Source organism: Girardinichthys multiradiatus, chromosome 13, assembly GCF_021462225.1.
Source record: "Girardinichthys multiradiatus isolate DD_20200921_A chromosome 13, DD_fGirMul_XY1, whole genome shotgun sequence".
NCBI lineage: Eukaryota > Metazoa > Chordata > Actinopteri > Cyprinodontiformes > Goodeidae > Girardinichthys > Girardinichthys multiradiatus.
In genome coordinates, this window is record NC_061806.1 from 14,562,898 (window position 1) to 14,583,646 (window position 20,749).

The 20,749-nt window shown below is 40.1% G+C and overlaps 1 protein-coding gene and 1 long non-coding RNA gene across 2 annotated transcripts; one reads left to right on the forward strand and one right to left on the reverse strand.

The window, feature by feature from the left end:
• The first annotated feature begins 6,548 nt into the window (after positions 1 to 6,548).
• Positions 6,549 to 8,673, forward strand: LOC124879616. Its single transcript, XR_007041064.1, has 2 exons — positions 6,549 to 7,643; positions 8,036 to 8,673. It is a non-coding gene; the product is annotated as an uncharacterized LOC124879616 (long non-coding RNA).
• Positions 8,653 to 20,382, reverse strand: LOC124879615 (plasma kallikrein-like). The gene is made up of 9 exons (XM_047384309.1): positions 19,624 to 20,382; positions 19,362 to 19,512; positions 18,955 to 19,064; positions 18,479 to 18,641; positions 16,277 to 16,395; positions 16,044 to 16,176; positions 15,845 to 15,951; positions 8,962 to 9,121; positions 8,653 to 8,793 (listed from the first exon to the last, which is right to left on the reverse strand). Exons 1-9 carry the CDS (start codon positions 19,682 to 19,684, stop codon positions 8,670 to 8,672), a joined length of 1,128 nt encoding a protein of 375 aa, XP_047240265.1. The 5' UTR covers positions 19,685 to 20,382; the 3' UTR covers positions 8,653 to 8,669.
• Positions 20,383 to 20,749: the final 367 nt, after the last annotated feature.

Here is a 20,749-nt window from a genome sequence, read left to right on the forward strand (position 1 = left end):
ACACACCTCATATGTGAGCAATATCGTACAGAACCTTCTTTTTGCAGCTCACCTTAAAAGGCATTGTAGATTTATAGATTTAGTCAAAGTAAACTACTATTAAGCAAGTGGTGGCCTAGAATTTTAAAACATAAGAAGGATGTGGACTCAAGTATGTGGATTTAATTACCATTGAGTTCAGTTTAACTGAGTAATCATTAAAGAAAATTTCACTATATTGGATCATTAATAGAAAATGGCACTCTATACAGCTAGAGGACTTCTCCTTACAGTGGCTTGTAAAAGTATTCATACCCCTTGAACATTTCTACATATTGTCACATTACAACCACAAACATAAAAAAATGCATTCATTCATTCATCTTCTATACCGCTTATTCCATAGTGGGCCGTGGGGGAGCTGGTGCCTATCTCCAGCAGTATACGGGCAAGAGGCAGGGTACACCCTGGACAGTTCGCCAATCCATTGCAGGGTAACACAGAGACATATAGGACACACTCATTCACACCTAAGGGCAATTTGGAGAGACCAATTTACCTAATAGTCATGATTTTGGACTGTGGGAGCAAGCCGGAGTACCTGGTGAGAACCCACGCATGCACGGGGAGAACATGCAAAGTTCATGTAGAAAAACTCCTGGCTGGGAGTCAAACCCAGGACCTTCTTGCTGCAAGGCAACAGTGGTACCAACTGTGCCACTGTGCAGTTGTAAAAGTATTCATACCTCTTGAACAGGCTGCACGGTGGTACACATAAAAAATGCACGGTGGTACGGTGTACAGACCAACACACAGTGGTATATAATTGGGAAGTGGAATGAACATTATATATGATTTCGTTTTTTTCATAAATAAAAAACTGAAAGGGGAATGTGCAAATGTATTCAGCCCCACCGAGTCAATACTTTGTGGAACCACCTTTTGCTGCAATTAAAGCTGCAAGTCTTTTTAGGTATGTCTCTACCAGCTTAGCACATCTAGTTACTGATATTTTTGCCCATTTGCCTTTGCAAAACAGCTCAAGCTCAGTCAGATTTGATGAGGAGCATTTGTGAACAGCAGCATTCAGATATTGCCACAGATTTCCGATTGGGTTTAGGTCTGGACTCTGACTGGGCCTTTTTAACACATTTATATATATTTTGTCTTACACCATTCCATTGTAGCCCCGGCTTTATGTTTAGGGTCATTTTCCTCCTGCTGGAAGTTGAACCTTCGCCCCAGTGTAAAGTCTTTTGCAGACTCCAACAGGTTTTCTTCCAGGATTGCCCTGTATTTGGCTTTATCAATCTTCCATCAACTCTGACCACATTGTCCCTGCTGAAGAGAAGAACCCCCAGATCATGATGCTACCACCGCCATGTTTGACAGTAGGGATGGTGTGCTCAGAGTGATGTGGAGTGTTAGTTCTCCACCACGCATAGTGTTTTGCATTTTGGCCAAAAAGTTCAATTTTGGTCTCATCTGACCACCTTTTTCCACATGTCTGCTGTGTCCCCAACATGGCTTCTGGCAAACTGCAAATGGGACTTCTTATGGTTGTCTTTTAAGAATGGCTTTCTTTTTGCCACTCTTCCATAAAGACCACATTTGTGCAGTGCACAACTGATAGTTGTCCTGTGGACAGATTCCCCCACCTGACCTGTGGATCTCTGCATTTTGTCAAGAGTCACCATTGGCCTCTTAGTTGCATCTCTGATCAGTGCTCTCCATTTGTGGCCGGTAAGTTTAGGTGGACGGCGTTTTGGTAGGTTTACAGCTGTGCCATACTCTTTCTATTTCCGATTGATGGATTGAACAATGGTCCGTGAGATGTTCAAAGCTAGGGAAATCTTTTTATAGCCTAAGCCTGCTTCTCCACAACTTCATTCCGGACCTGTCTCGTGTGTTCCTTGAACTTCATGATGCTGTTTGCTCCCCAGTATTTTCTTAACCAACCTCACAGAGCAGCTGTACTTTTACTGAGATTAGATTACACACAGGTGGACTCTATTTAGTCATTAGCAATCATCAGGCAACTTCTGGAGGCAATTGGTTGCACTCTGAGTAAAGGGGGCTGAATACTTTTGCAAACCACACTTTCCAGTGTTTTTATTTGTTAAAAAAAAAGAAGAAATCATGTATAATTTTTGTTTCATTTCACAACTTTTTATGACTTTTTGTTGGTCCCTCACATAAAATTCCAATAAAATATATGTATGCTTATGGTCGTAATGTGACAATATGATGAACTGTCCAAGGGGTATAAATACTTTTACAAGCCATTATAATCTGGAAAAACAGTCTTTTGTATAAAAAGACACTTTGTCAATCTAGAGCAGCTTATTTCTCATCATCAATAGAAGAGAATAAGAATAATTCTAGATTTCGTTTTAGTACAGTTGCCAAACTTACACAGTCATATCTCTATTGAGCTATCTATTCCCGTAGCTCCCAAACATGAGATATCAAAAGTATTAGCTCAATCTACACCTTCAACTTTAGACCCGATCCCAACCCAATTATTTGAGGCGTTCCCTTTGATTACCACCCCTGTTTTTTTATATGATACTATCCTTAGTAAACGTAAGTGCACAAGCTTTTGAAGTTTATGTAATTAAACCTTTACTTAAGAAATGTTTGCTTGATCAAGATGACTTAATAAATTACAGACCTATATCCAGCCATCTGTTCTTATCTAAAATTTTTGCAAAAATAGTTTACACAGAAAATATCTGATTACTATGATACCATCTGTTTTAAGAGTTTCAGTCAGGTTTCAGTGCTCATCATGGCACTGAAACAGCACTGGTGAAAGTCACTAATGATATTCTCATGGCCTCTGATAATGGACTTGTGTCAGTTCTTGTTCTGTTAGACCTTAGTTTTGTATTTGTTACAGTCGATCACAATATGTGGTGTAGGGATCAGGGCAACAGGACTAGTTTGTTCATGTAAATAATGAAACTTCTTCAAACTCTAGGGTGACTTGTGGAGTACCATGGGGTTTATTACTAGGGCCAATTCTCTTTATATATATTCTTCCAATAGGTACAATTTTCAGGCAGCATGAAATACATTTACATTGTTATGCTGCTGATACTCAGGTTTATTAATCTGTAAATTATGATGAATCTAACTATTTAGATAGACCACAGGCATGTCTTGAAGACATAAAAGCTTGGATGACTTCAGAATGAATTGAGACAGAATTTGCCGTCTTTGGACCAGAGTCTTTGAAAAAGAGACTGCTCAGTCAATAAATAAATGTAGACGACATTAAATCGGCCTCCAGTAATAAAGTACAAAAACCTTTTGAATCTCAAAACCTGTTTGAATCCATTATGAAATTAATTAATATACTGTCTCGGAGTGTCACTGAAAAACTGGTCCATGCATTTGTTACTTCAAGACTGAACTATTGTAATTCTGTAATATCAGGATGTTCACAAAATGCAGTTAAAAGCCTTCAGCAGAGCCAAAACGCTGCAGCAAGAGTTCTGTTAAAAACAGAACTCAATATGCTAGGACATATTGCAACACAGAGATGTTAGCCTTCTAGGTTTTCAGCATTAGACTTTTCTGCCCATAAACATATTTCTGAAACCCAAACCACCATTTCACCCATAAGTCTTCCTTAGTGGGACCTTTTTGCAAGATATCCTTGAAGAGTTAAGTTTCCCAACAGTGGTACATCAGCAATGAACTGATGGTTATCTGGAGCTAATTAGAATCAGCTCAGGTGTATATACTTCTAAGGTCATCAAAATAACAGGCCTATAGTGTTGTTTTTATTAATGATGACAATGACGAAATGATTTCGTTGATGCTTTTCAATAAGTCCTTTTCACATATTATATACATGCAATGTTACTCGACTATCATCGTGTGATACATTTCATAATAAGCTTTAAGCTTTCTACATAACACCTGGTGCGAATAGGCTGCTAATTTCAGGCTAAAGTTGGCTTGATTGCGATAGCATCAATTCATTAGTTTATGTTTGTTACTGTTATGTGTATAAAAAGTAGGGATTTTCTACCGGGCAGCAAGTGTGATGCGTTGATATATTGACCCACACATGTTTGACTGTCTGTCTGAAACATGTAGGGAAATGCTTCCGTAAAGTTAGCAGGAGGTTTAGACATGTTTATATTCAGTGATGGCGTGGCCAACTCTTTGTGTGCTTATGTACTGGCAGCACGTTGCGATATATTAAACAGGTCAGGTTGTATGTGCTTTGCTATCATACATAGTCTGTTAGCTTTAGGCTAAAAGTCATGCAGCATGACCTGTGCACTTACAATGAAGGTGGAGACACACACACAAAAACAAAGAAACTCAACAGCATATTCTAACACATATCCTGTGTTAGAATAGAATTTGTCTTGGGATGGATCCGGGAGGGTTTCAGCTGTTCGGGAATACAAGCCACTGGAGGAAAAGGGAGAGAGTGGCAAACAATTTGAATAGTAGTAAATAGTAAAATGAGATTGATTATCGAGGATTACTGGTAAAGGTAGTGATACAAGCTTGAAAGAGGTAAGCAGGGTGGCTATCTGAGGGCAAGGGTGTGGAGAGGTTTGTTGGAGGGCGGACAGGTTTTCCAGGAGAAGGGAGTGAACAAGGAGCCTTGAGGTGCCGGTCATAAGATAAAGATCCAGAAGGTTATTGATCCGATGAACTGGAGCCAGAGAACTTGAGCCTCACCAAGGAAAAAAAAAAAAACAGGTAGCTTTCCTGGAGGTAACCTTTTAAAGGTAGAAGACAGGCCAGTGTTAGTTTTCACAAATGTGTAAATATTTACCTAAACCTTCAAATACATATTTGCCTTTGTCTAATTCCATTGATGTCTAAGTTATTGTTCTTATCAACACTGAGATCTCCTTGGGCATAATGACACACAGGTGGTGTGTCAAACAAGTTTTTTTTTATCCTCCCAAACATTTATTTTAATATTAGTTCCACACATAATACAGTGAGAGCTAATGTTTACAAAAAGAACATTTGATGCCTCAATTGCCTTTATTGTGAAACCTACAGTAAAACTCTGCCATGCTGTTGGAGGCTGACGTACTATGATGCCATTTGGAATAAGGCACTACTACAAAACATTACTAAATCAGAGATGATTACTTCAACATTTGAGTTCCTATTCAGTAAATGGTTTTTATGGGAGTTTTTCCACAGTGTGGGTATTGCTCCTTTTGTCTAATTCTTTGTAAAGTCCTACTTATATCTTCAGTTTATAGCCTCAGTTTCACCACAGTTCCCTTTTTTCTGTTAATACAATCGTTCTGAATCTAAAGCGAGAAGCCACCAATACAATCTCCATTTTTCCTGACTTCTGGACAGAAAGAACAGCGTTTGGAGCATAAACATCAACTTCGCTCCTGTCAAGAGAGAGACAGAGATAATGGAATGCAGAGCAGGATCACAGGTCGGTTTCAAGAGATTAAACAGCCTCTTTGACCCATTAAGACACTCCTGCTGAGAAACTGACATGTTCATATGGTCTGAAAACTTTCAACTATTTTTCTGAATTCTTTTCCATTATTCTACCTAACATTTAACACCAAAATGTTGTTAGGTTAACTTAAAATTATGCTGTAAAAAACAAAATTAAAATACAACTAATAATAAAGTATTTAATCAACCTAGATGGAAACTTGAGCATTCATTCATCACTCAAACTCTTCCCTTGGTTTCAGTAGTAAGTGGAATTAGTGTTACATGTTTACATGTTTTTAAGTTTATTTGTCAAATAATTTGATGGAAATATTTTTTTGAGAAATACCTAGAATCTCTTTGCTCCTTTAAACATCTGATTGGAGTGTTACCGAGGACAGGCAGAGAATTCCATTTTCTTATTTAAAATAATTGTTTTGCTTTTTTTTACTATATTAAAACACATAAATGTATTTTAAAGTAGCTATCAGTCTACCACACAGGACACAAGCTGCCCCTACTTGGCTAGCATAAACCAACAGATTAAAATGCTGCAAGAACATTGTTGGGACTGTATTCAGTGAAATGTCTCCAGGCATAGAAAACTCTGGACAAACTGAGATATGGCTTTCCATAGGTTAGTCAATGGGGACACTGAAGATGCAGCGTTCCTTTGGCTGGGAGAACTGCTGTTTAGTCAGTGTTTCTATCTGTACTAGATATACACAATTTACCTTGATCATCAACCTTTCCCAGACACATTACAGCAATCTTTGCTAACTAAGCTGACAAGCTCAACTGGACTGGAATCGTAAATTGGGCTTCTACAAAATATGAAGAGAAAACATTTTTATTTGAATAGCTGAGAAAATGACTGATTTACTGTACCAAATAAGGATAACAAACTATTTATTTAAAATCATGTTTTTTTTCTGTCAGCAATTTTCATTATGCAATATAGATGTGTTAAGTCAGAAACACCAACCTTTATTGAGAATAATTTTGTAGGACTACAATTGTTCCAGAATAACCCACTGTTGTGTTCATTAAGTTGCCAGCAGGTGGCATAAAGAGATGTTTTGTTGCTGGAAAAATGTAGGAGAAGAAGAAGAAAAGGAAATGAAAAGAGTGGAATGGCATCATGTCTGCTGTGCTTTACTACCGTCTTACTTACTCAAAGAGCTAGTTAGCTATTATTCTACTACACGTAAACAGAACAAATTGGCGACGAGGTACTCCACTGCGTGATCCTACAATGGCTGCTGCAACTCCCTTCTCGACGTCATTTCTTCAATGCCCTGGTGAGCCAACTTTGCCCTTCGACACATGGCTGAAGATTTTCCAGAACTATCTACAAGTGGTTGCGAATAGTTCCAATGGATGGCCGGATCATCGGAAGTGCACTCTGCTACTACATTGTTTGGGAACTGAAGGACAAAGACTGTTTTACACCTTACCAAATATAGGTGAGAGCACGGATAAACCTATAAATGCTTTATGTTTCTGAGCGACACACTTTTATAAGGCACATTCAACAGCCTCATGAAACTGTGCTTCAGTATGTTACTGCTTTAAGAGACCTTGCTGCTACTTGTGAGTTTGGTTCAAACTTGGATGACATGCTGCGTGATCAGCTAGTGGAGAACATTGCAAATCATCATATAAGAGAACGGTTGCTTCTTGAACCTTACAGAAAGCAATAACGCTAGCAACACAGATCGAAGCTGCTGGTGAACAAGCTAGAATAATTGCTGGAGAGAACTCCACCCGGTGTGACATCGTTTTTCCGCCGGAGATGTAACTCCACGCCTTCAAAACGCTTGCCCACGCTGACTCTCTCATTCTCCTGCACCTGCTGTTTCAGCGCCCCCCTGTCAGCAACCAAAATTCTGCTGTGGATCACACAAACATCTTGCCAAAGATACATCATGTTCTACTGCATCAGTTAAATGCAAAAACTGTAATAAAATTGGACATTTTGCATGAGTGTGCCGTTCAGTTCACAGACAGTTTCTGTGCATGAAATCGACCTGACTGAAGTGCAGAACCTTTACTTACATGTAGAAGTTGATAAAAGTAGCTGCACTGTACAAATTCTAACATCATCTGCTGCAAGACCTGTTGAGCTAACTGTTGATTCAGGCTCGTCAGTGTCAATTCTACCCAAGGTTTTTTATGAGAAATACTTCAGAGGAGAAAAACTGCAACCTCCAAAGGTGAAATTGGTGACAGTGTACAGACAATACACACACTACACCTGGTCGTATTAGACATCCTCCAAGATGGTTGCATGATTACATCACTTGAAGTAATGTAATCAATGCATTCTGAAGTTAACGTTCTACATGTTGAGTAATGCTTGTTGATGGCTCAGAAATAGATTATTATTCAATATTGATAGGGAATATTTCTGAAGGTGTCAAAAAATGGTGAGCAAATCTGTTAGTGTAATTTCTGTTGCAGTTGACTGGAAAATATTGGTCACTGACTGTCACTGTTAAATTTGGTACTGCTATTACATATGCTGACTGCTAATGTTACATTCAGTTAACTATGTCGATCCTTCATATGAAAAGGGGGAATGTTGTGTCCATTTTGTTGCCAGCAGGTGGCGTAAAGAGATGTTTTGTGGCTGGAGAGATGTAAGAGAAGAAGAACAAAAGGAAATACAGAAGAGAGTGGAATGGCATCATGGCTGCTGTGCTTTACTACCGTCTTACTTAAACAAAGAGCTATTTAGCTAATATTCTACTACACTTAAACAGAACACCCACGTGCTAACTTATTTGAGAGTTTGGGCTGATACACAACACAGAGGTTAGATCATATTTCCAAAGTAATTTTGTTTTTCTTCTTCATGGGTTCTCTGGAAAAAGGTCTGCAAGACTAAACCAATTTTTCAGGACTGTACCATATATCATGAGCTTTTATTTTTTAGTGCTCTAGCTTTGTTTTTAAAGTGGAATGGCAACCTCAAGTGTCAACTGTTGGGTTCTACTCTGATAAAATCATCATCAATCACATCTTTCTGATGTAGATAGAAGTCTGAGTAAAATATACCTGTCACATTGAACATTCTTTTCTGCAAGATTGACCAAAACATTTGAAAATCAAAGCAAAACCTTTTGTTGGATATCTTGAGTTTTATTCTTTACATATTCAAAAACCCTCAACAAAATTTGCAATTATTTATCTGAAGTCGACAGAAATGTCTGTAATGTGCCAATAAAGCTTAAGATTGGTTAATCCTGAGACTTTTGTGCACTTCTACAGTTTCTCAGGGTGAAGCCAGACACAACATTGGCCAGTTTCTTAACTTGGGAAGGAGTAGGCATGATGATCACTCGCTTCATGTAACAGCGGTGCCTACAGCACAAAAACAATAATACATATTATTGCTTTAGCCAAGAGACACACTATGAAGTATAAACATTAATGATGCTTGAATTGGAATTAGTTCAGAGTATTACCTTAGTTCAATTACATTGTTTGACAGAATCTGTGTTGAAGAGGGTTGTATAATAAATACTGTACCGATGGTCAGGGTGAAAGAAGCTTCCATTGTGGTAAGTGTAGAACTGGCAGTTGGGGTTTTCAGTGCACTTCTCCTGGCAGTTGTCCACACAATTCACCACCTCAGAGCTAATGTCAGATCCACTGAAATCTACTCCTTTGTAAGTCAGCTTAGACCAGCCTGTCAGCAAAAATGTGACAGCAAACAACATGTTAAAAAAGACAGTAAGAAATTCTAGCCCATTCACTAATTGATATGGTCACTTTCAGTGTCAATGAGGGATTGTGGTCATGTGGTGACCGTTAAATATAAAAATGTCATCAGCATATTTAAAGTAAGCTATGTTGTAATGCTCAATGGTCTTGACTGCAGGCAGCATGAATATCCAATAAGAATGGAGTCTTGAGGAACACCACATGAGATCTTTGTTGGCTCATATTTATAATTGCCAGATGAAAAGTGATCCCTTTCTGCCACATAAGATATGTCAAAAATAACCTTTAATCTCAGAGGATTTAATATGGTCAGCGTTCTAAAAGAACAACTGAAACAATTGGATAAACAAGGCAGGACAAGGACTTTAAATTTCACTGTTCAAGAACTGCAGCAAAGACTGAAATCTCGGGGTCACCAAGTCTGCATAACTACAATTAGACTCTGCCTACATGTTCACCAGTTATTTTCTGTGGCACCATCAAAAACACAAGTCTGTGGAAGCAAATTGCTTCTGGGACTTTATCTGGAGCTGTGTGCTTAGATCCGCTGAGACCAATACAGATCTTTTCAGCAACCAATACTCCAGGTTAAATATGAAAATAAAGAAAATCACATCATACCCACAGTTAATTATGACAGAGGATCTGGGATGGTGTAGGCCTTGTTTTCTTCTAACTTCTTGTTAGAAGGCCTCTTTGTTCAAGTGCATGGTATTTTACCAGGAGATTTTAAATAATCTGAATTTTTCTACCAAGAAACTGAAATGGATCATTCTAAAGATATGACCAAAAGATAGAACCAAGATGGCGCTGACAAACCAAGATGGCGCCGACAATGGCCGCCTCGGAGCTTCGCTCTCTCTTTCGTCGTGCATTTTGTGTGTTTTTATGTTTTTCGAACCACAGTACTGTGGTCTCGGGCCACAATTCTGTGGTCTCATTCAGCAGGGAGGAACTTCTCAACATCAGAGTCCTCTCTCGGGATTTTTTCACCAACATTCATCAATCCGAGCCTCACCGAACTCCTGACGAGCGGAGCTGCAGCACTCTACGGGATACTGCGCCGAAAGCGTGCTGGCGCGCTGGTAAAGCTCCGCCAAAGAGGACTTCGCACACCACTGCCTTCAATCCATCTGGCAAATGTCCGCTCTCTAATTAACAAGATGGACGAGCTGCTTCTTCTCACCTGTAAGAACACGGACCTCCGTGGATCAGCAGTTCTCTGCTTTACCGAGACATGGCTGAGTGAAAACATCCCGGACCGTGCAGTGCTAATGCCGGGCTTCCAGCTGTTCAGAGCGGATTGCAGCGCGGAGCTATCAGGGAAGAAGCGAGGAGGCGGAATCTGCTATACAGACTATACTTCCTCAGGCAACTCAAGAAGTACAACCTTCCACAGGAGCTGCTAATCATCTTCTACACTGCCATCATTCAGTCTGTCCTGTCTTCATCCATCTCAGTGTGGTTTGGCACATCCACAAAACAGGACAGGTCCAGACTGCAACAAATAATCAGGTCTGCAGAGGGAATCATCAGGGCTGACCTTCCCTCCACCCAGACCGTATACAGGTCTAGGGTCAGGAAAAGAGCTGCTAAAATCCCTGCAGACCCCACACACCCTGCATATAAACCGTTCATAGTTTTACCCTCAGGCTGTCGCTACAAAGCGCTGTTTACTAAAACCAGCCACCACAGAGACAGTTTCTTCCCCCAGGATGTTTCTCTGATGAACATTTAATAGAGTACCAAACAATCTCATACTGAAGTCGCAAATCCACCTTGTATATGTGTATATTGTATATATGTTTATTTAGGGACATAAAGATATATGCAGAATATATCTTATAACAAAAAAACAAAACAAAAAAAGAAACCCAGAGAGCAAAGTGTACCTGAGTCAAATTCCTTGTTTGTTGTATGTACGAACTTGGCAATAAAGCTGATTCTGATTCTGAAAAGCATGTGGCCAAATCAACACAGAGCACATGGTCATCTATGTCCCCAGATCTAAATCTGAGTTTTCTGAACCACAGACAAGAATACAGAAAATAGGACCAGAGTCTCTGGACAACCTAGTGAGATTTGTTTGGTCCAATCTTGAGAAAACCTTGTAGCAGAGGTAGTACCAGCATGGCACACATTATGGTACAAATGATTTAATGTAAAACACATTCCCATATGATTTCATTTCTTAGTGTTTAGTTTCTTGCGTATTTCTTGTGTTCTCTTCTGTGAGTATTTTGGTTAAATCTCCTAGGTTAGTATTAGTCTTTTTCCTCATTGGTTTGTAGTTTCCTGTGTGTATAGCTTAGCTCCCTTTGTGTTCATTTTTAATCATTCACCTTCACGGAGTTTCCTTGTTTTGAACTACTCCACAGCTGTTTCAAATCCTCCTGATTAGGCTTACCTTTATCCAATTTCATTCTCCACTCTTCCCTCAGTATATTAGCTCCCTGTTTTTTATTGCTCATTACCCGTTCATTCTGTTGCAGTGCTTGTGCTCCATGTCCTGCTCTTCCTGCGATTTCCGCCCTGCAAGGTCTCCTTGATGTTTATTATTAAAGATATACTTGCCACAGACAGTGTATATACAGGGGTTGGACAATGAAACTGAAACACCTGTCATTTTAGTGTGGGAGGTTTCATGGCTAAATTGGACCAGCCTGGTAGCCAGTCTTCATTGATTGCACATTGCACCAGTAAGAGCAGAGTGTGAAGGTTCAATTAGCAGGGTAAGAGCACAGTTTTGCTCAAAATATTGAAATGCACACATTATGAGTTCAAAAGAGGACAAATTGTTGGTGCACATCTTGCTGGCGCATCTGTGACCAAGACAGCAAGTCTTTGTGATGTATCAAGAGCCACGGTATCCAGGGTAATGTCAGCATACCACCAAGAAGGACGAACCACATCCAACAGGATTAACTGTGGACGCAAGAGGAAGCTGTCTGAAAGGGATGTTCGGGTGCTAACCCGGATTGTATCCAAAAAACATAAAACCACGGCTGCTCAAATCACGGCAGAATTAAATGTGCACCTCAACTCTCCTGTTTCCACCAGAACTGTCCGTTGGGAGCTCCACAGGGTCAATATACACGGCTGCTATAGCCAAACCTTTGGTCACTCATGCCAATGCCAAATGTCAGTTTCAATGGTGCAAGGAGCGCAAATCTTGGGCTGTGGACAATGTGAAACATGTATTGTTCTCTGATGAGTCCACCTTTACTGTTTTCCCCACATCCGGGAGAGTTACGGTGTGGAGAAGCCCCAAAGAAGCGTACCACCCAGACTGTTGCATGCCCAGAGTGAAGCATGGGGGTCGATCAGTGATGGTTTGGGCTGCCATATCATGGCATTCCCTTGGCCCAATACTTGTGCTAGATGGGCGCGTCACTGCCAAGGACTACCGAACCATTCTTGAGGACCATGTGCATCCAATGGTTCAAACATTGTATCCTGAAGGCGGTGCCGTGTATCAGGATGACAATGCACCAATACACACAGCAAGACTGGTGAAGGATTGGTTTGATGAACATGAAAGTTAAGTTGAACATCTCCCATGGCCTGCACAGTCACCAGATCTAAATATTATTGAGCCACTTTGGGGTGTTTTGGAGGAGCAAGTCAGGAAACGTTTTCCTCCACCAGTATCACGTAGTGACCTGGCCACTATCCTGCAAGACGAATGGCTTAAAATCCCTCTAACCACTGTGCAGGACTTGTATATGTCATTCCCAAGACGAATTGATGCTGTATTGGCCGCAAAAGGAGGCCCTTCACCATACTAATAAGGTTCGGGAGTAGATGAGATCTGCCCTGAGTACCTCAAGTCTCTGGATGTTGTGGGGCTGTCATTGTTGACATGCCTCTTCAACATTGCGTGGCAGTCGGGGACAGTGCCTCTGGACTGGCAGATCAGGGTGGTGACCGGACTATAGGGGAATCAGAATCCTCAGCCTCCCTAGTAAGGACGATAGTCGAACCTCCGCTTCAGGAGGAGCAGTGTGGTTTTTGTCCCGGTCGTGTGACATTGGACCAGCTCTACACCCTCTGCAGTGTACTCGAGGGTTAACAGGAGTTTGCCCTACCGGTCCACATGTGTTTTGTGGACCTGGATAAGGCATTCGACTGTGTCCCACGTGGTGCCTTGTGGGGGATGCTACAGGAGTACAGAGTCGGGGGCACTTTATTAGGGGCCATGCGGTCTCTGTACAAGCAGAGCAGGAGTTTGGTCCGCACTGCCGGCACTAAGTTGGACCTGTTCCTGGAGCATGTTGGACTCCGACAGGGCTGCCCTTAGTCACAGGTCCTGTTCATAACTTTTATGGACAGGATTTATAAGGGCCCGAGGGGGTCAGGTTTGGGGACCACTGGATTTCGTCTCTTCATTTTGCAGATGACATGGTCCTGATGGCCCCCTCTAGCCAAGATGTACAGCATACACTGGGGTGGTTTGTAGTCCAATGTGAAGCAGGTGGGATGAAGATCAGCTCCTCCAAGTCTGAGGCCATGGTTCTCGACCAGAAAAGGGTGGCTTGTCCTCTTCAGATTGGAGTGGAGTTCCTCCCTCAAGTGGAGGAGTTAAAGTATCTTGGGGTCTTGTTCACGAGTAAGGGAAGAATGGAACGGGAGACCGACAAACGGATTGATGCGGCTGCCGCAGTAATGGGGGCACTGTGCCAGTCCGTTGTGGTGAAGAGAGAGCTGAGCTGAAAGCGAAGCTCTCGATTTACCGGTCGGTCTAGATTCCTACCCTCCCCTATGGCCATGAACTTTGGGTCATGAAAGAAAGAACGAGATCCCGGATACAAGCGGCTGGAATTAACTTCCTCCGTAGGGTGGCCGGGCGCTCCCTTAGAGATAGAGTGAGGAGCTCGGCCATCCGGGAGTGGCTCGGAGTAGAGTCGCTGCTCATCCACATTGAGAGGGGCCATTTGAGCTGGCTCAGGCATCTATACTGGATGCCTCCTCGGGAGGTGTTCCAGGCACGTCCTGTCCTGGCTGGCCTGGGAACGCTTCGGGCTCCCCCCGGAGGAGCTGGAGGGGGTGTCTTGGGAGAGGGATATATATATATATATATATATATATACAGACTGCTCAAAAATATAAAGGGAACACCTAAACAACACAATATAACTCTAAGTAAATCAAATTTCTGTGAAATCAAACTGTCCACTTAGAAATTGTGTTTTTTCGACATTAGCAAAATATTGACAAAGTTTCGCACACAATTGTAATGGAAACGCAGCTTGTGTTACATCACCATTCCTTTTAACAACGCTTAATTAGCATTTGGGAACTGAAGACACTAATTTGTGAAGTTTTATTGGTGGAATTCTTTCCCATGCTTGCTTGATGTACAACTTCAGTTGCTCAACAGTCTGGGGTCTCCGTTGTCGTAATTTGGGCTTCATAATGCTCCACACATTTTTAATAGGAGACAGGTCTGGACTGCTGGCAGGCAAGTCTAGTTTCAGCACTATTGTACTACGAAGCCACACTGTTGTAATGAGCAGTATGTAGCTTGGCATTGTCTTGCTGAAATAAGTAGGGACGTCGCTGAAAAAGACATTGCTCGGATGCCAGCATATATATATCTATATATACATCTATATATAGATATATACTGCTTGAAAAAGTAAAGGAACACTTAAACAAAACAGTATAACTCCGAGGAAATCAAACTTCTGTGAAATCAAACTGTCCACTTAGGACAATCAATTTCCCATGCTGTTACTACGCTGACAGACACAGCAAACCTTCTTGCCACAGCTCGCATTGATGTGCCATCCTGGATGAGCTGCACTACCGGAGCCACTTGTGTGGGTTGTAGAGTCCGTCTCATGCTACCACGAGTGTGAAAGCACCACCAACATTCAAAAGTGACCAAAACATCAGCCAGAAAGCATAGGTACTGAGAAGTGGTCTGTGGTCCCCACCAGCAGAACCACTCCTTCATTGAGTGTGTCTTGCTAATCGCTAAATATTTCCCCCTGTTGTCTATTCCATTTGCACAACAGCATGTGAAATTGATTGTCAATCAGTGTTGCTTCCTAAGTGGACAGTTTGATTTCGCACAAGTTTGATTTACTTGGAGTTATATTGTGTTGTTTAAGTGTTCCCTTTATTTTTTGAGCAGTGTAGTATCTCTTAAGGACTGGACTTGTATATCCCTGGATAATATTAAATAACAGTTGTAGTTACCATGATGAAATAAACATGTTTAATTTCCTTTTAGTAATTTATTTCTGCTTTGGATGGCCAGAGCTGGCAGTGTTAAAATTTAGCCTGGTGTCACTGTGTAAAAATGAAATACATAATATACTTAGCAAAAGAAAAATCTTACATAAATATTAAAGTACTACCTTTTTCCAAGCTCTATTTGTTTGGCCTCTGGTTTGTGCATTAGGTTCCTGCATTTAGAAAGATCTCCTTGTTCAAATTGAAAAAATAAATTGCTTGGATGCAGTGGATATCTTTTCCTGAATGATTATTGAAAATAATAAATGCATACAAGGCATACAAGAAATGGCGTTATAAGCTAGAAGACTGAAATTAGCACCCACTGAGGCTTAATGCTCACCTGACTAAAAATAGATCCATCAAATTTAAAACAGATATTTTTTAAACTGTTTTACTTAGGAAAGTGTTTCCCGTTTAGGCTTTTGTGTGGATTAGTTGTACATACTCTCGTCAATTTGACAGAGGTGTGTTGGTATTCCTGATGTGATACCACTTTTTGTTCTGGCCACCATGTTGCTTGGATTGTTCTTCAAAAAACATCTGAATTCGTTACTGTAAAGCAAGAAAATAAACAGGTGAGAGAGAGACCAAAATAAATCAAAAACCATAATCTAAAGATATTAATAAGGACGTTTACTCCCTACCTGCTGAAAGAGAAGTAGGTACACTGTGGATGGACAGAACATAGGAACTGACAATGTTCAGGAGAAACAGCCTTTAATTCCAGGAAGTCACTTCCTCTGAAGTCAGTGTTTGAAAAAAGTTGGCTTCGACATACTGTGTAAGACACAAATAAGGCGACAAGGAACCAAAAACATCAATATACATGAAGATGTATATTGATGTTGACGTGTAGAAGCTTTAATTGTTTGCAAACCTGTGTCAAAGTGTTGAGTCAGTTGGGATTTCTGGGAGAATCCAGAAATGACTCCAGCCTTCAATACTATAGCAGGGGGTCTTGGCACATACCAGCTGAATTTGAGGTGGCACTTGTACCTAGAAGAGATAGAACAACAACGTTTTTGAATAACAGAGACTGTTTTGTCATTGCATTTCTGTACTAGGCATGGGATGTCTATAAAAAAAACTATGTTTCTCAACACATGGTGGGTTAGAAGTGTAATTGCTATCAGGCCATTGTGGGGCCAAATTGTGACAATCAGTTTTGTAATTGTATCATTGTTCCTGGGGTGTTATGTCTTGAATCCCAAGGTGAAAAGAGTGGCATCTGGTAGTGAGTTGGATCCGATGGAATGGGAGGCTGCTCAACAAACCTAGGAAGCTCAAATCAGTGGTGAGGGTGAACTGAGAACATCTGGCAGATGATCAGTTTTGAGAAATCTTTAACACATTTACTGGAGAGTTTTTTCTAATTTTTTTATTCTGTTGGTGGTTGAGGAAATTGAATCTGAATGGACTATGTCAGGACATTCACTGCACATGCAACTTTCGGGAACTGAGGCCTGATGTCATTGGCCAGAAGATCTACCATACTATACCATACCACACCAAATTTATTCATAGAGCACTTTAAACACCCACAGAAACAAAGTGCTGTACACAGACCTGTTTGTGAGCACCAGTAGTGACAGAAGCCGTCATGCTGAAGGAATCTTTTAGGGCTTGGTTGTTGTTATTGAATCCTAAAGCTATCAGGTGATCAAAAAGCCTGCAGCTTCTGAAGTTGCGACAACATAGGAGGACCCAGATTTAGGATATAATAGGTAGTGGAGAGACACTTTGAGAATTTCCTTATTTCACTCCATTTACCATTTCCTATGTGGAGGACCTGGAGGCAGCCTATTTCATATCTATGGCTGAGGTCGATGAAATACCAAAAATGTCACAGGGTGTACAAAATTTGGGGGAATTTCTTTATAGCTTTTCTAAGAAAGAAAGTGGTGGGAAGAAGACCTCGGCTGATTGTCAAACTCAGGAGGAGCAGTGAGTCTTTGTTCCTGGTTCAGGAACAGTACATCAGATCTTTACCTTTGAGGTAATGCTGTGAAGGTCATGGGAGTTTGGCTGTCTGATCCACAGGTATTGTTTTGGCTTTGGAGAGAGATTTACACCCATTTCCCTTGAAGTATTTTATGGAGAATGCTGCAAGAGTTTAATTATTACTTCCTATCTTTGCAACTATGCTGTAAACGTCTGCCATACTTAACCACATAATTTTGCTGCTGAGTTTACAATCTCCTCTCCTCGCCATCCATGTCTTCTAAAAAACTAGCGTTGTAGTACACATCACAGCACTCAGTGGCAGTTTTCTAATGAGGGACACCCTGGGCGAGCCCTTCCATCAGAACCAAAACAGCATTTATTTTTCAGTTTGGCTTTAAATCAAACACTTAAATAAAACCACAAAATTCTTACTGAAATTACATGCAAAAAATATTGGATAACAAAACAAATGTATGCAAATCAAATCAATCCAGCTGTGCTGCCCATAAGAAATCACCAATTTCCAATCCCAATCTCAATATCTAAGATGTATATTTTTCTTTTAGAATAGCATTATCTGAGAATGGGAGAGTCAAAAAGTGGTACTGGCACTCAATTTAATCTTTTTTCATTATTTGTTCAAAGCAGTCAAGAAGTCCTCAAAAAAGATTTTTTATATGGCAATTGTTAGTTACATGAAAAAAAAAAAAAACTTTCCTAATACAAAACAGTAAATCCTAAAATTCTAAACTGATTATGGTGCCAGGGAATGAAATAATCTAATTGTAGTGGTAACGTTCAAAAAAATGCATTTTAATTGGAGAGACAAATTGCTCTCTTTAATAAAAAGGCATATTAAAGGGCAAATGGCTTTGTTTGTTTCAATTTAAAAGACTCTTATGATCAATTTCCAATTCTCATGCCTAGGCTTGCTCGTGAAAAAAAACAATAATAATATAGGAAATCATCTCAGATTGTGAGAGGGATAGAAATCACATGCAAATAAGTAATGTAATTTTGTTCATGTCATAACTGACAGACCAGGTTATTTTTTGCACCCTATTAGCAACAACCCTGATCTGATTGTCCATACACAAACAAACGGCACTGATAGCATTCAATAATCCAGATTTACCTGATCTCTAAGGTTGTGGAGTTTCCTGTTACAAAAGTAAAGAACTGACACACTGGATCTTGTGTGCAGACTCTCTGACACTCTTCAAAGCTGACAGTGAAAAAGGTTCTGTAATCTCCACCATGGAAGTCCACATTCTCGTAAACCTGTTGAAAGCAAGGTGCTGGAACATTGGCAGCAGAAACATGGTGAAAGCTGTTGAAATGTACAGCTTTTGGGAGAAAAAAAAAACAAGCAAAAGAATTACAGCTTTATGATTTTGTAACAACCCCCCCCCCACCCCCCCACCCCCACATATTATAGGAACAGTCAAAAATAAAACCAAGAAGCACCAGGGTTGTGGTACCTCTCCTGTGTGTTTGTGATAACTTGTACAGCTTATTTCTGCATAAGGTAAAAAACAAAATAGCTATCACACCAATTGATTTATGACTATAATATTATCAATCTGGCTTTAGAAATTTGAGTGTACCTACTTAAGTCCAGATTGCAGGGTTTGAGAGAGTAGCCGGAAGTGACACCCAGCAGTAAAACTTGTGATTGTGGGTGTCCAGAAGAACTTGATTTAAGGTAGCATTGAAAGTTCCTGAAGAGAGGAGGGGAAAACATTTTTTTATATGTTACAGATTTTTCAGTGTTTGAGGTTTCTATTGAGCATTTTACTCATGTCTGCCAACAACGTTTTACTTTCCTGTAAAATACCACTTTAAACTAAAGATTATTTCTTACCAAAACCTCTAGACTTTTAAATCTATGAATATTTTCTTTGCCTTTAATGATAGTTCAATATTTAATTTGTACAGTGCCGTATAAGGCTCCTATCAAGGAAATTATTATTATAATTACAATTATTATTATTATTACTGGTGCCTTTCCCTCATACCCTGAGGACTTGTCAGGATGATTGAAGCTGAAGAAGAGGCACGATGGGTGCTGGGTGCAAAGTTCTTGACAATGCTCCACAGATGGCGAATACAGACTTGCAATGTCAGAGCCGGGAAAATCCACGTTCTCCAGAAAACCTCGAATGCATGCTAAATGGAATTAATACAAGATTCTCACATGTACAATAAGAGAGTGGAATAATAGAAATAATTCAATTCAAAAAAAGTGTAAAGCACTTCCATGTTCAGAGTGCATATTACCTTGGCCGAAGAAAAGGCTGCTTACCAACAGCAGGCACACTGAAACAAAATAAGACTCCATCTCCTTCTGTAGATGGCAAAAAGAAAAATTGAGACTGCTCCAACTGAGCTATGGTTAAATAACAGGTTTAATAAATACAGGCTGGCCAAAGGGCAATTTTGCAACTCTCAGAGTCAGACTCTAAAAAGTGTAGACAATGAGCCAGAAAAACCTAACTAAATCAAAGTTTGTAACACTGTTGTAACACTGATAAATATACTGAGCTTATCATATACCCACCCATGATATAACTTAAAAAAAAATACAAAACCTTACATGACCCGCTCTTCTGTTATAAGGTCACGTTGAACTTGTTTAATTGAACATGGTGACATGACATAACAAGGGTGGGAGGAGAGGGGGGTTATGGGAGCAATGTGTAGCCTATTCCAGCAGTTAGTGGGTATGATGAAGGGTACAGCATGGGCAAATTGCCAGTCCAGCACAGATATGTAAAAGGAACTAAATAACAACCAAAACATTATAAAATAAAGACTGTGTTGCACCTGTCATTAACCATCAGTAAGGTGCCTATTATACAATTTCAATGAGAGTAAGGTTTTAGACTGCAACATAAAATTTTCAAAGGCTGATTGTTACCATGCCATGCTGCATTGATGATGTATTTCATATAAAATGGAGCACAGACCAAGTACTGATACAGGTTGATATTTCTGCATTGCTGTTACGTAATATTTAAATGTTCAAATGTTGTAAGAAACTGCATTTTGTTTTTTTTGTCAAAATTAATAGAAAGTATCACTTCCAATGTGTCACTCTGCGTGTAATTAATCTATGAGATTTTAAATTGAATTACTAAAATAAAATAACTTTTCCATGATTTTCTAATGAATTGAAAGGAACATTTAGGATCTTGTCAAACTGGACATTTGCATTACTAATGATAACATATTTAAAATTCAGTGGGAATTAGTTGAAGCTTGACATTATGAGTACAAAGTTATTTTTGGGGAAAAAAGGGACACACGTGTGCGCTAAAATACTCCATCTAAACAGTCAGTCTGTCATTTTCTACCACTTATTCCATAGTGGGTCACGGGGGAGCTGGTGCCTATCTCCAGCAGT

Coding starts and splice junctions, on each gene's coding strand:
- LOC124879615 (XM_047384309.1), bottom strand. CDS start 19,684: ATGGAGTCTTATTTTGTTTCAGTGTGCCTGCTGTTGGTAAGCAGCCTT. Junction 19,065..19,361: donor CATCCTGACAAGTCCTCAGG/GTATGAGGGAAA, acceptor TCCTCTCTTCAG/GAACTTTCAATGCTACCTTA. Junction 15,952..16,043: donor ACCTACTTCTCTTTCAGCAG/GTAGGGAGTAAA, acceptor CTTGCTTTACAG/TAACGAATTCAGATGTTTTT.